Genomic DNA, 15585 nt, shown 5'->3' with positions numbered 1-15585 from the left:
CTACAGGCAGCTGGAAAGTAATTTAATGAGTGTGTTAGCCGAGCTAATTCACCATCAAATATCCACAGTTAAGGTAAAGAAGAAAAAACAGTCAAAGTTACTTACATAGCATATTCTTGCCCACAATGTGCATATTATTCATGCTTGCAGCTAGAGCGGTATCGGGATAAGACATGACTCCCTTGTTGTGAGTCGAGCTCAGTCTGCAAAAACAAAATATATGAGAGAATGTATATATTTACGTTTATACAGCAGAATGCAAGTGGCCTCTTTTTGAATCTCTGATCGCTCCGGATCTTAGCGACTTGCCTTGCCTCAGACCAGCCCCTAGATATGCTGCTATAGGCCTAGACTGCCGTGGGACTTCCTATATTACACTGCGCTCCTGCTCTTTCTCTCCATCTGTATCCATTTATGTCCCAAAAATGCATGTTACTAACTTGATATCTTCCCCAGAGTTTCTGTCCTTTCTCACCTCGCAGGTTTCCATGGATCGTGGTTATACCTGGCCGTTGTTGTGCCTACTGCTGTAGGCAGATTTTTCTACTATTATTACTGCTATTAATAGTGCTACGGCTGCTATTCTTACTCTCATTATATGTATCATTCCTGTAATATGGATTGACTATGTTGTAATTATGTTGTTGTATTGCACTTTTGCCCATCCTGGGAGAGGGATCACTTCTCAGTCGCTTTCCCTGAGATTTCCTCTTTTGTTTTCTCCCGTTAAAAGGTTTTTAGAGGGAATTTCTATAAATAAAAACAAATAATCCTGCCCAATTTATTCCCCTTTAATGATACAAGTTATTGATGGACCTCAGTGAATACGATAAATATGAATATACGGCTTTGCTTAATCAAGATGTCAGTTGCAAGATTCAAAGTGCATCTCTCTTAATAGTCAAGGACATTTCTCCTTTTGTGTATAGGAAGAGAAATCCAGCACCTGGGTCAAATGAGATTTTGTCTCGGAGGAGTTCATCAAATTTAATTATGATACATATAATTACCAAAAGCAATCTTCTGTGTGGTAGAAAAAATCATTTCAGAGAGTGGTTGGCACCTGCAGGGGTAAGGAGTAATTTAGAGACAGTTTAGAGTGACAGGAAGGAGAGAGTGAGGGAAAAAAGGACAGAAACGGGTGATTGTTGTGTACTCCACTGGGAAAAACGCAGTCAGTATACTTCAGTCTCCTCTTTCTTACTGTAAGAGCTTAGAAAATTACAGAAAATGTAAACCCCACCTTACAAATGTTAGTGTCATTCTACTGTTTAGTATCCAAAAGAACACTTGAAAAGTACTTGGTTTTGGTGGATTACGAAAACATGGCCATCTTTCATTATACTTGCGCTTGGGAGTATACAAACAAAAGCCCTGTCGAATCCAGATGCTTTTAAATGAGCTGCATTTATCATAACAATGTGTGAGAATGACAGTCTGCTGTTGTACAGCAGGTACGGAATGAACAATGGGAGCCGGAGGAGGAAGAGGTGAGTTATGAAGGCTCGAGGATCACAGCTTTAATTGGTTCTTTCAGAAGGTGAGAAGGGGTAGGGGTTATGAGGAGGGACATACCCCCCCCCCCCCCCCCCCTTCCACACGCGCACACACACACACACACACACACACACACACACCGCCTCACAAGAGCCCCACCCATTCCAGAAACCCCCCGCAGAGTCTAATCCCACACAGAGCACCCTCTCAGCTCTGCCCGCCTTCGATTGCTGCAAAAATCAATGAAATATTTTCCCACCAAAATGAAGACGAACAATGAATGAGATCCGCACGTCAAGGTCTTCCTAATTAGAGAGTTCACACAAAAGGGCTCCTTTGCTTCATGGCTTGCAGAACAGAAGGAGAGAGGGTGGAAGAGGAGAACGATTGGCAAGTGAGTGATGAAGGTCACACACTTCCCACTCTTTGCTCCCATCTCTCTAATATCAACTTCATAACTCATAACCTCGACTGCCAAAGCACATCTGAACGGCTGACATTCCTTCATGTCTCTAGCCATAGCTGTGAACACAGCGTGCTATGCCACAAGCTACAAGCTTTTTGCTCTCATTGTCTCCTTCCTTGATGTGTAAAGAGACATGTCACTGTGTTTTATCACATCTTAGACATGTGGAAACCCTGCCATATTGTTGCGTCACAGAAAGGCCTTCTGTTGTATTTGCATTGGGTAAGTGTAGATGGTAAACTGTGGTGTGTAGAAATTCTACAATGCCCTTAACTTGACTGCCCTCACAGGGTGAGGCAAGAGAGCAAACACTGACCTCTCTTTAATGAGGGGGGATAAAGATATGTAAATCTCCCCCCTAAGTTTGCCTTTAGCCCTTTGTGTCAAGGAGACAGACACACTTCACCTCTAATTATGCTATACCGCACATACCTATGTTCATGACTCCAGGTGATGTGTTATAACTTTCCTCAGCTGCATGATACGTAATTCGGTTCATCACATAAACGCAGTGCATGACTTTTTCTCCACACTTACAGCAAATTCTCAAAGTATGTTCTTCTGGCCGAGCACGACAGAGTAGTATGTGAAGCAGAATTATGTATATCAGTGAAACATTGGTTAATGGCAGTCATGCAACTGCCATCTTAACAGATGCTCATAGCATTGAGAGGCACGTTCCATAGATGCACTTCAGCTGGTATAATGGTATTCATACTTAGTGAAGAGGGATATGACTGCACAGTCATACTTTATGTGATGCTGTTTACTGGCTGTTGCAGAGCTCCTTAGGGAATTTACAACATTCAGCGGTTTGACTTGTCAGTGTGGGCATACTGACCAGAGAATGTATAAAATGTAGACTTCCAGTCCCCAGTTCTGCATGACTGACCCATGTTAGCTAAACACATAACCAAAGGTGCCTCATACCAATACTAGAGGAACTGTGGCTAGCATAAGATCCCAGGGCAAATATTGTAATTTTATCGGTAGTAACAGGCTTACCTACTACGTCTAGATCACCAGAGTGACCTGGTGATCTAGACGTTGAGGTGCTCAGACTACAATGTCCTGGTATACATTTGGCTGGGCACCTTTATTGCATGTCATTCTCCATCTCTATTTCCCCCTAATTCTGTGTCATCTCTCTAATGTCAAAATATCAAATAAATGCAAGAAAATCAGTGGGGAAGTTTCTGCAGTGGGACATCAATGCAATTAACACAACTCAAGGTCAACTCCATTTCAGTGGAAACAGTGTAAAAATGATTTAAAACACAATAACAGCAGAAACAATAAAGGAACACAGATATGCCAGGAAGGCATCCCCGCATACCTGTACCCAGGACCCTACAGTATGTTGCCTGGTGGAAGAATAAGGGAATTACAATTACATAATCAGGATCGATTCCAATGTTCAGCTGACACAAATCACAAAAAAAACACAAAAGAAAAGATTTGGTTACATTTCTTCAGACTTTAAGATATCCATCTCTGAGATTCTCCTGTTGGAACAAAGATAATGGAGGTAAGTGGAATTTAACGTATTGAAATTTTTCTTCCCAGTAAAAACAAAAACAATTCTGTCTGAATTTTTCTGTCTGAATTGGTCAGACAGATTGATAATGGCTCAGAAAGGCTTTAATCTCACTCTGCATTCCCACCAGAAGCCTTTTGATAGGAAAGAGACAACACTTCACCACTAGAATCTGTTCATGGCTGCTGGACCCAGAGCAGCGCTCTCTGACCTCTCAGGGTCTATAGAGTGCAGAATATTGCAGTGTTCATGGATGCACATACATGTGACCATTTTTGAGTGTTTCCATGAGTCTGTGTTCGAGCTTACGCGTGTGCGTGTTTGTGTATGTATGTGTGTCCAGATGCTGGCTCCTTTCATGGGAGCATGTGTGTTGGTGAGCTGTAACTCAAGAGGCTGGATGGAGGACAGACTAAGTGGCTCTCAGGGGAGGATCGATCGTTTGTTAAAGACAGAGGAGAGGGACACAACAGCCTCAGCGTACGCTAACAGCCAAAGCGGTCACACAGTCTTGGTTAGTGTAATTGCTATAGACAGGCAGCCATCTGAATGCCTCTCAGTTGTTCTCAATCCAACATGCTCACAGAGGCCTTTAACCTTTCTGCACACGCTTTTGTTAAAAAACAGGATAGATTCTAGCGACAGAAAAGTAGAAACTAATGGGTAAAATATTTTCCAATAGAGTCCATGCTCGCATCTCACCAGTAATTTACCCACCAATTTTGTTAGATGTACTGTAACAATTAACCAGACAGCCCATGGAAATTTGATGTCGTTTCAAATGAACCCATTCATCTCTTTTTCCATTAACATCGTTTTTTTATTCCTCACAACCCTGACGTGTATTCAGTAGATCTGTCATCAAGAAATAAAAGCTTTAATTGTCCTCAAATCAGATGCCTGTGGTACCAGTGTTTGTCACAAGTCAAAGTTTGAAAAAAGCCTGGAGGAACCAGGATAGGAGGGGGTGGTGCCTTCAAAACTTCAATACAATTATAAAATTCTGTCTACCTAGAAGAAGATCTCCCCTCAACCCAACACCCAAGCCTTCCCCATGGTACCTCCCGATTCTGTCTACACCCACATGTGAGGCATTATCCAAAGTGATGAAAGGAGAAGAGGAATGCCAAATGATATCTATGTCCCTCCGGACATCTCCATTCCATTCCAAACCCTGCCTCCCTTCCGACTGTCCTTTCCACTAACCATCTCCACCACCACCACCACCACCACCGCTATCCTTACAAGGCTGGGAAATGCAGCTGCTGTCAGCTGCCGCGGGCCTCCAGGCTGATCTCTCACTTTCTGGAATGCGCAATGCCGTAATGAGCAGTGCCCCCTCCTCCATCTACTATTTTCTTTCTCCATCATGTTTCCAAAGGGCCCCACTCTCCCCCCTCTAAGTGCAGCATAGGTGAACAGAACACACAAGCTGATGAATGCGAAATAATGAAGGTAATGAAAATTATTATTTTTTCCAATTCATGAAGTGCAGCTTGGAAGTGAATCCATCTGATACATTTATTTGAATAAGCCAGTCCTAAATAATTTTGCACTACTTCAAATAAACCGATTATAACAAATGAAAGTGCATCAAAAGCATATAATTGCTTTTTTAGAAGTGAAATTCTGTTATTATTAATGAATTCATTTTTTGTTCACTACATTTTCAGATAATTAACTAAATGATGGAGTCCTCAGGGAGTTAAGATCTGTGTCTCCCAGGTTGCATGCAGCTGTGCTTGGCCCGTGTGCTTATGTTGACTGGTGACCTCTGAACTTGAGTCATTACTTACACCTGTCAGTCAGTGGACGCCTTGTCTCTGGAGGGGATTTGTGACAGCTGAATGGTGAATGAGACATGCCTAGCACCCTAAATCCAACGCTACGTACTCCCCCGTGGTCACAATAATCATAACTCAAGAGCTGACCTCTGACATGTCACTTATTATACTGGGGGGATGTGGGCCTATGTAAAGGGCACAATGTAGGATAGTATATCCAGCAAGAAGCATTGCTATAGTGTCTTCATGTTGGTAACAGACATTTTGATATACTCTCTGGTCTGGACGTATATATATTGTAGAGTATGTCCATTCTTTAATTGAACTCGAAGCATTCCTTGCTCACTCTTACAATGGGATTAGCTTGCTTTTCATATTGATAGTGTAGTGTTTCTCTTTTTGACCTGTAGAACTGAAAGACCGGATTAGGTTAGATTTCGGCACAGCTCACAGGCCAGGAGCATAAGGGGTTTAATATCACATGAAATGGGAACCGAGAAGCATGCAGCCTGGTCCCAGACTCATACATTATGAGAGGCTGCTTTGTTCAGCGGGGTAGAGACCTGCCCTCAGATACAGTCAGAATGGGAAGCTTTAATCTCGTGCATTTATGGAGCTCCATATCACCGGGACATTTTGCCAAACACGACACCGTGGGTGTGGACTAACTTCAGTTTTCTCCAGCTTGAACTCAACCTTATCTTTATTTTGTTCTGCAACATTGGAAACCATTATCAGTATTTATTTTCTTCTTTTCATGTTTGTTTATCTATGCATGGGACAGTATGTATTCTGTGTGCATTACATTCTGTCATCATGTTAACACATTTGTTCATTCCACCCTCAACCCATCGCATGGCCCAATCTGTTGTGTATCTATGGGTAGTGATATTTGCAAAAAATGAGCCACTGAAGCAGCCACATAGTGTTGATAATAATGACAAAAGTTTTCCTTTTGATGCATGAACGCCTTTCAGATTTAATAGCCATATGCTGGAGCTTTTTGTTGTGGCTGCTGCTGTTATTGTTGTTGATCGTTTTTAATCTTGCTGAGTGTTGGACATCAAACGGACTATCAAGGCTACCCCTGCCTTTACAGACTTTTAAGGCAGTGTGTGTGCGTGTGTATATGAGTGTATGTGCCTGTATGTCAGTGTTAACACACAAATGTGAATCTGAAGAGAAAATGCTTTACAAATGGTTGTGCATGGGTAACTTTTTTATTCATGTTTATTAGGGGTTTCAAGATTCTCAAACTCCACAATTCGATTCGACTTTTGAATTTAAGGTTATGAGTGATTTTTGCATTGACAGCTATGCTATTTTTAGACAATGAAGTCTTTTAACAGATCATTGGTTTCATGCCTTAAAAACTGTCATTCATTGTTTCATGATTATTCTTTAAAAAGAGAGTGTGACATGTTTCTAATGCACCACACTATATGGTCAAATGTAAAGAATGCATTTAATATGTAGTTACAAAAACTTCATTTACACTCAATTGAGAATCAACTGTTGAACATTGGCTGCTGCAATCTCTACATTTTCTGCAGCCTGGAAACTCTACTTTTTCTGTCAACAACACGTTTGTTGTTTACATAACTCTCAGGGAAGGCAAAATGACTCCATACTTCAAGGAAGCCGGAGAATTGTTTCTCCGTCATCTCCAACTCAGGCAGTTGCCATAGTGTCCCAAATAGTGACTTCCGGTAAGCAACGCTTTGTCATTTTTGAAGGTTTTTTGAAGTCTTTTCAAAGTCTTGTCAAAGACAAGTGCAAGTAGGCGGAGTTGGAGAGCAATAAAAACACTTGGAGAATTTCAGATCCTGCTTTTGATTTCTTTGATTTAGAATCAAAATCATGAAACCCTTAATGCTTATTCCTGTCTGTATGTTTGTATGAAGCCTGTGCTAATTATGTGCATGTGCTGCTGAACCTCCCGTCAGCCATTAGATAAGCTGGAGCTTTGCCGGGTCAGGTCCTTTGAGAAAGCAACCTTGGCAACCGATGGAAAAGCTCAGATAGGAGATTTCCCTCTGAGTCAGGCCAATTACTACACGCGGTAGACATTAGGTTGTATTGGGGAAATGTGTATGTATAGTCCGTGTATGTGACCTTTGTATGAAGCAAGTGTTTTTCTTGTTTTTTTTAAATTACCATGTGTCCACCCTTTACTGAATTTGTATATGCAGGTGAGGGTGGACACATTGCAAGTTTGTCTTAAGTTCATCAGTATGCTTGTAAGTTGAACATTCTGTTTTGGCCTTAGGCATGTTCAGAAACTTACTTCAACAAAAGAAAAAGTACTTTTCTGTCTTCAGTCCCTGCTGTGCTCAGGTTCGTCTGCCTGTTCTTGACTGTGGTATTGAACTTTTGTACTTCATTAGTTTCCAGTTGTACAAACACAGTAGTCTTTAACTTGGTTTACATTGCTACATGCACAGATGTTTCTCAGTCAATGTGGATGCTGGTCTATTCACAACTCTTCTTGAGTTTGCTGTTAAAATACAATTCCAACAGATCTTATTTCCTTTTAACCTTGCTAATCCAGACAACATCTGGGTTAATGTGAGTGCCTTTGTTCTTGTATTTGTTCAAATCTAAATATTGATTAATGGACACTTTTCCCCTGTTACACAAGTTCTACTCATTTGGACATCATCTTCATGTCTTCAACAGGCTTACATTACGTTTGCTATGTAAAGATGGTGCAATGTCTACCTGAGCAGAGAAGTAAGCCAGTCTGCCTCTGTGTGTTTTGTTATCCTAGTTCCCCTTGCTTTATTGATATAGTCAGGCCGGCCACATGTGCTTTTAGTGGATTGTGGTGCGTATGAGCGTGCCCCAATAGTTAGCTCAAGGCCGCTGTTCTGCACTGCTCTCATACGGCTGGTACAGCTGATAATGACGTCCTGACCAGCAGTGTTGCCGCAGAAGCACAGCGCCCACCCTCCACTTCTACTTATGGTATACCCTGGTTCCTATTTCACCACTTTCACAATTGCTTGCACTGTTAGCGCTAATAGCACTGAGCTGCCGGCTCGCCTTTTTTATACCGAGAGGCAATCAAAATGCTCCCAATCTTGTATCTTGCACCTTAAAAGGTCTTTTAATACCTTAATACATCCACTGCATCAAACACTAGATCTTCTCACTCACCCCTGCCCAACAAAAAAAAACATAAAAAACAAAGACAAAAAATTATATTTTAAGTAATTATAAGGTGTTATCTCATTGTCCTTTATGGAGTTTAGAGTCCAAGGGCCCTGTCTCACACCCTGTGCAAAGCGGCACACAGCGTAACAATTCTCATCACAGGGCGCTACAATTCAGATTGTAAGATGTGCATACGTAGGCAGGTTCACAATGGAATTGTTGAGTGTCAAACACTTCATTTTCTGCATTCTGGTCAATTTCTATACACCAAATTATTGAGGGAATGTTTTTTTTATTGTTAAGGAAAACACAAAATCCCTGACTGCACTCTGTGTCTCCTCTCCTCATCCCTCTGTGTCAGATGTTTGAATACCGGCAATTTGTTGTGTGGAACGCATCCTCCATGCGGACAGTATAAACAGAACTAATACACGTCTGTGGGTTCCGCAGCTGTCCGTGTATGCCTCCGTTTAGGGCAGGGGTCACTAATAGGCGGATTTATACCCCTGGTTTAGGGTTTAACCGAGACTTAATGCAGCCTCCAAAATGAAGTAAACGGAAAATGAAACTCATCAATATAAGAGCTTCAAATTTATAGTTGGAAGTTTCGAAGCTTCATTCATAACATTGACATTCAAATTCAGTTGTTTGTGTTTTTTTTGCTGTGTTTCTGCATATTGCAGACTAAGATTAGGCTACACTAATATTATTCATATTATACTTTTTTGTAGAATTACATTCTAGTGGTGGTTGTGTAGGATTGTTTCCGACTCGCGTCATCCAAAAATGTCCAATAACTCCAGAGCATTGCAAAAAAGATAAAATATATTGAAAAATGAAAGATATATTATTTTGATAATGATATGATATATCGATGTATTTTGTCACTTAGGCTTTCATAAACAACATTATCACCGCAGAAAACCAGTCGCTTCTCTAATTTGCCAAAATCCGCCTTCAAATAGAAATGCAAGGGATTGGGACATGACACTCTGATCTGTTTGTCATGTTGCGTTCAAAACACACCCATGAAAACCCTTAAGCCCCTTAAACCCTACTTTGTGTCCAGATTATGTACCATTAACTAGCAAAAGTGAAGTTGGACACGCCCTAAATGAACTCGTGCCATGCACTTTTGATCATGGGCTATAGATTTAAATAGGGCCTGATATCTTCAATCAGACACCTTCAAAATAGTCCACAAATCCTGTTGATTTTATCAGGGGAGCCAGTTCTGTCATAGCGTGTTTTCTCCAGGTGCAGGAATGAAGTCATTTTGCCCTGTGACTGTTCAAAAGAAGACAGACAAGTGGATTACCAATTCATGTCTTTTGACCATACAGTTCTTTTTGTACTGTACATTGAAAGGAGCAAGTAACAGTTGGTTACAAGTGATGATTTCCTTTGATCAACCAAATGAAATGAGTTCATAATCCTTCTGTATATTCAGGTCATACTGTTAATAAACAAGAAATAAATATTTCTCCCAATTCTAAACTAAATGTGAACAATTTCAAAAGAGTGTTTCATACATACAAAATGAGATGTGTCGATAAGATTGGTTCCGCTTTTTTTCTTTTTAGTAATGTAAGCAGCAAATCACTTTGAAGTCGAGATCTAGGATTATAAATTGATCCTTTTCAAACTCCCTTCTGACACACTGCAGAATATTTCTTTCCCTGACTCTTTGCTCCGTGCCAATTTGAGATTGAGATGGTTTGTAGAACCTATGGACCAAGCTGAGGAAAAGATGAACAATACCTAGAACTCCACAAATGTATTTCCTCTTTTGTCACCCTTACCACCTTCACAAGCATAACATATTAAAAGTGAGTGACCAGACAGCAAAAAGAAAAAAAGACAGAAAAGAAAAATAAACTAGTTAATGAAACTGTCACTTAATAGCAGACGTATCAAATTACCTTGTCAGATCTATACTGATTTAATGAAAAATGTGATCCAGCACCGAGCCTTAAAATTAAGGAATAGAGTTGTCAAATACCTTAATCCATAATATGGGAAAAATATTAATCAAATCACTTAAGGATATACTTGGGTGTCTGATCAGACTTGAAATGAACGGATATAAAGTTTGCAACTTTGAAATTGGAGAGGAAATATGAATTATTGTGTTGCTCTGTGGACCAGGACATCATGTTCCACTGGAATGATTTCCCTGGAACCAATCAGTGGTGCTGTGCATAATCATGCAGATGGGGCCAGGCTGACTGGATTTCCAAGAACAAAATAAGACTCGAACAGCCTCGAAGGAGAGGAGGAAAGGAGTGGAGGTAAGGAGAGAAGAGGATGAAGCAGACCACAGAGTAGAACAAGAGAAGAAGGCGGGACAAGAAAGAAGGAAACGAAAAAGGCAAATGAAAAGAAAATGTGGAAATAAAAAGATGAAGGAGGTCAAAACAAGGAAGGAGGGCAGGACTGTAAAGAAGATGACAGGCCAAGATAGTGATTGATATATATATATATACGTTTGTTTGTTTTTAGAAGAGGAGAGGAGAGTTATTGTAGTGACCTGTTTAAAATGAGAGAATACTGGAGTAACGGAAAGTTTAAAAGACCCGAGGCCTAAAAGCAAAGGAACAGAAGAGCAAAAGAGAGAAAACAAACAGAATAGGAGAAGAAAATAAATCTAGGATGCATGCAGGGGAGCAGGTAGGAACAAAAGATAATATAGAGCAAAGCTAAATAGATATCTTGCATCTGTACCCTGGATAGGGAGATATGTATGTCTGCACAGCCCTGCCAGATAGATAGGACAGCACAAGATGAATGAGATGGGTAAATGTGCTTGCGCTCATCCTGTGTGTGTTCTTCGAGTTTGTCTTTATCTGTGTGTGTGTGTGTGTGTGTGTGTGTCTGTCTGCAAATGCTGATAGTACTAGTCAACAGAACAAACCCTGTTCTCTTGTACCACTGGCCCATTCTAAATGACTGGGAGAACATATTTTGTGTCCCTTTCTAAAAGCGTAAAAGACAACATTTACTACGCTACTTTCATGTGTGAAGACTGGACCAATGACTTCAGCCCATTGATGCAGGTCACAGTACGGACTCCGTATTACAGAGGTCAGCTGAGATATTTTATTAAGAATGAAATACCAAAACAAAATAAGTCAAAATGAGAACTGTAAATAAATACGTCACGTGTAATTAACAGATTTGCGTTTTTATTCAGGCTTTCGCCTAGCGTTCTATGACAATATCCAATATTCCTCTGTGTAGAATGTGCGTATCAATTGTTTAGAATGCAGAAACAGTCACAAATGCATTTCCTATTGAGACTGTAAGAGCCGAAATGATTCAAGCAACACTGGAGGTCGAGCTGAAGATCCCTGCCTGACTTGATTTTCTCCATATTGCCTTGAAAGCACAGACCTTTTACCGTTTATGAATCAACAGCGCATTGCGCAACTCTTTCTCTTGTTAAAAGTCAGTCTAGCTCACCCAGGAGTCAATCTCTCCCACCCTCTGCAATCTTCTTAAACAAATGACAATCCAGCCAGATCATCCAAATAAGATGGTATTTCCTTTAATTAATTGAAATGTCAGTGTTCTAAATAAATGGATGTATTGTTCTGCACAATCCACAGCAAAAATTAAACATGACAGATGAGATACTATGTTTCATGTTCGCTCAATTTGAGCCATGTACCCGCGTGTGCAGCTTGTAATAAATACAAACTGCCACAGGTCAATAATAAGCTATGTCGGCATTGAAAACTCGTTTTTTTTTTTGTTTAAAAGAGTCATAATTAACCAGATGCGGTAGACACCCTCCACAGCATGGTATCAGTAATTTCAGTTTTAGTGGGAAAACCTGTAAGAAACCGACAGAGGAAGGAAAATAGTATTAACCTCTGTAATTAAAGGGCCCAGCCAAAATTAATACCAGAATTTTAGCTTCATGCCCACTGGTCTGTGTATGTGTCATCATGGCAAATGTGGTACAGGAGACACCTACTGTACTGTAGAAGGAACAAACTGGAACTACAAAAGTGGGTTTGAGTACTTTGCCAGGTGTATTAATGTCGGCCTGTCTGTCCGTGGCAACATAATATCATAACAACTGTGCAGGATGCAGTCACAACACTTCATAGCTGTGCAGTTTACATCAAAATGAGGGCAGAGTTTGAAGATTGGCGTGGTCCGAGCAAGGGCGCAAGAAGCAGAAGGGTTGGAAGTAGGGAAGCAGCCATTGACAACTTTTTGTTGTTTTTTCTGAAGGATGCTGAGCAATATGTGCAACTACCTTATAATTCAATCTATTGAGACACGTGATATCTGTATGTTTTATAATATTCTAGTGTGATATACCCCTGGCTCTTTTGTTATCCTTATATTTACTCTACCCTGTATACGAAACTGTATTATGTTCTTTTGTTTTATAAAAAATAAAGTAGAGATAAGTAGCCAGCTAGAGTAAAATAACATTGCGGCGTGGGTTGGTTTTCCTCCTGCTTTCCTCCTGTTCTCCCCATTTCTTTCAGTCATCAGCTGCCACTGCAGCTCTTGGTGTATGCTGTGTTGCGTACATTGCAAATATGTAGCTCGATATCATTATTTTTCACTCTGATGTATATTTTGCATATACCTTTCAGCGTCACTCTGTTTCCTCTACATAAAACATGTGGGAAGAATATAAACCTTCCACTCTAGTCTGTAAATGCTGAATTGTCAGTCTGAGTGACATTTATCTTCAATCTAACTTTACTTTCTCAACAAGTTGCTGTTTATATTTTGTGCCTGTATACATGTGTGTGTGTGTTTGTTGTGCTCAAAAAATAAATAAAAAAAGAAAGCTCCATCAAAGTTAGCCTTTGCCGTTTGCCTCACTTCTATGTATAGATCACAGGCAGCTTCTGAGACTGTTTGTAGCCAACATCTGAGCTACGCAGGTACACCATGGGGGGGGGGGGGGGGGGGGGGCAGATACTCATGTCTGCGCTTCTCTACAGAGGTGTGTTTGTGAATACAAATGTGTTGTTTACTTCTATATCGGTCACACCCCAGAGTAAATGACTTGCGAACCTAAACTTTGAATGAGAAAGTAGTATTTCACTGTTAACGAGGTCAAAATTCAGATTTCCTGAAGAGCTCCAACAAATTATTACTTTTCCACAAAAGCATAGAGCTGTTGTCAATCTAGCCGTCCATTCATCCAGCTAATAGTGTTGTGTCCTCTGTCCCTAACATGAGCATAGGCCTGCCTCCCAGGCAATATAACCGTCCGAATGGTCAGGAGCAGCGAGATTATTATCATTCTTATCGTAGTGCGCGGAACTCTGCAGATGTTGAGGAAAAAAAACTGCTTATCCACCGATCTCTTTCATGAATGTATCCCCATGGTGACCTAAAAGAGGCTGACTTCAAAAACTGGAGGAGTCAGCCTGGAGTGTGGAACGGTGAGCTGACCAGCCAGATGCCGGTCTCCTTGAATCTTTCTCCAGCACCTCTATTATCTACACCCCAGCCTTTTGATGTTAAGACTAAAAGGTACAAAACAGACATTTAAAAAAAACACACCACTAAACTGGTCACACTCACTTCATTTGTATCTGGCTCAACTCGTTTAGTTTGCAATAGACTTGACAAAAAAAAGTCGACAGATGTTCTTTTGTGACTTTTGTAGTTTTCAGATCCTGTTGTGAACACTTTGAATTCAACTCACTTTTGGTGGAGGAAAAAACAACTATGATGATAGTGCAGCTATTGTGCACATTCTTCCATTTTTCACCTTTGGGTGGCTATTTCCCATGGCAGCTGTTGACTGACATTTGATAGCCAGCGTAGCTCGGAGACCTGCTGTCAACCTTCTGTGGCACGCTATCGACTGAAACATGTCAGCCATATACTGTACAGAATATGGACGTAATCTCTGTGACCTCACCCGTGGGTTTCTGAGGAACCGGTATGAAGCTCAAAGTGGGTGTCTCCGGCTCCAGCTCGAAAAAATGGTGGAGCTGAGGCGGACCCGGGTGACGCAGCAGATCAGATAGCTAGCAGCTAGCAGCCTAACACAGCACCCTCCTGTCACCTGAAGCAGCCACGCCTTCAATCATGCCTTACGTTAAGCCTTAATACAATCTAAACGGCCTGAGTTGAATAAAACTCTGCGCCCCAACCCCCCCACCCTTGTCTCACAACAGTTCTTTCATGTGACATCGACATCTACTGAGGCATTGCCCGCACAGCTCAGTGTACTGTTATTCTCACATTATAGTAAGGGGGGGGGGGGGGTCCTAGCTAGAGTTTGCTGTCCCTCTTTTATGGGTCCGGTAGGCTAACGACCAGGCTGTCAAACTCACGGCATTGAGTAGTTCTCTAAAACCAGCCCTCTAAACGTACGGAGTACTCATATGAGACAACAACGTTGATTATGCAGATGGTTAACTGTCTGTGTGGCTGTTAGAATTTAAGTGATATTACAAACAATTGAAGTGTCTGCCCACACAGATATTACACCAATCAAATTACCGACATTGACAGTCGGAATGATAATTCATGCCCCCCGAGAACCAAATAAGTGCACAAAACACAGAGGACATATTGATTTATTTGTACAAATCAATTAAAATTTCAGTTTTGGCTTTAAATAACAACTCTACCTCGCCGATACAATACATACACAATCACAGCAGCCAGCTGTGCTCTATCAATGTGAGCACACATTAGAACAACAGTTTGTTTGTTTTTTCAAATATGCAACCCTGACTCAGCTGAATTCAGCGTCATCACATTGTCCTATATGTAGCTGTCATGACAGGAGTAATCTTAGCTGGTGTTTCTAAACGAGAGCGCTGGGTGAAATTGAATGATAAATTAACACTAAATCATACTCTGAAAAAGAAAAGAGAAAATAACAAGAGAACAAGACAATAATGGATGTTTCAAAAACCTCTTCAGACGCCTAACTTAAATTGGATTTTAACTCCACAGAGTGCAGGTTGTAGATGTTTATTCTCATTCAATTGTCAAGCGCCACTGATGACAAGTTAACAGTCCTGCCATGGAATGCAAATCATGCTGGCTTTTACATTTTGCTGCCACGTGGAGTTCTCAATATGTCGCTCAAGCGAAGCTTGCTTCCACTGCAGAGCCTACAAAACGTTTAATTGAAAACTGAAATG

At 40.9% G+C, this 15585-nt stretch overlaps 1 protein-coding gene across 1 annotated transcript in view; it reads left to right on the top strand.

The window, feature by feature from the left end:
• The first annotated feature begins 3485 nt into the window (after window positions 1-3485).
• Window positions 3486-15585, top strand: part of LOC142956052 (zonadhesin-like) — a 152296-nt gene continuing 140196 nt past the window's right edge. Inside the window, exons 1-2 of the mRNA XM_076097352.1 lie at window positions 3486-3491; window positions 3844-4014. Of these exons, the coding sequence (XP_075953467.1) occupies window positions 3486-3491; window positions 3844-4014 (177 nt within the window). The remainder of the gene's footprint in view (window positions 3492-3843; window positions 4015-15585) is intronic.

This window comes from Anarhichas minor, unplaced genomic scaffold (genome assembly GCF_050575085.1).
Source record: "Anarhichas minor isolate MPS153535 unplaced genomic scaffold, ASM5057508v1 ptg000024l, whole genome shotgun sequence".
Taxonomy (NCBI): Eukaryota; Metazoa; Chordata; class Actinopteri; order Perciformes; family Anarhichadidae; genus Anarhichas; species Anarhichas minor.
The sequence above is the reverse complement of the archived record's forward strand: the minus strand, read 5'-3'. Positions and strand labels throughout refer to the sequence as shown.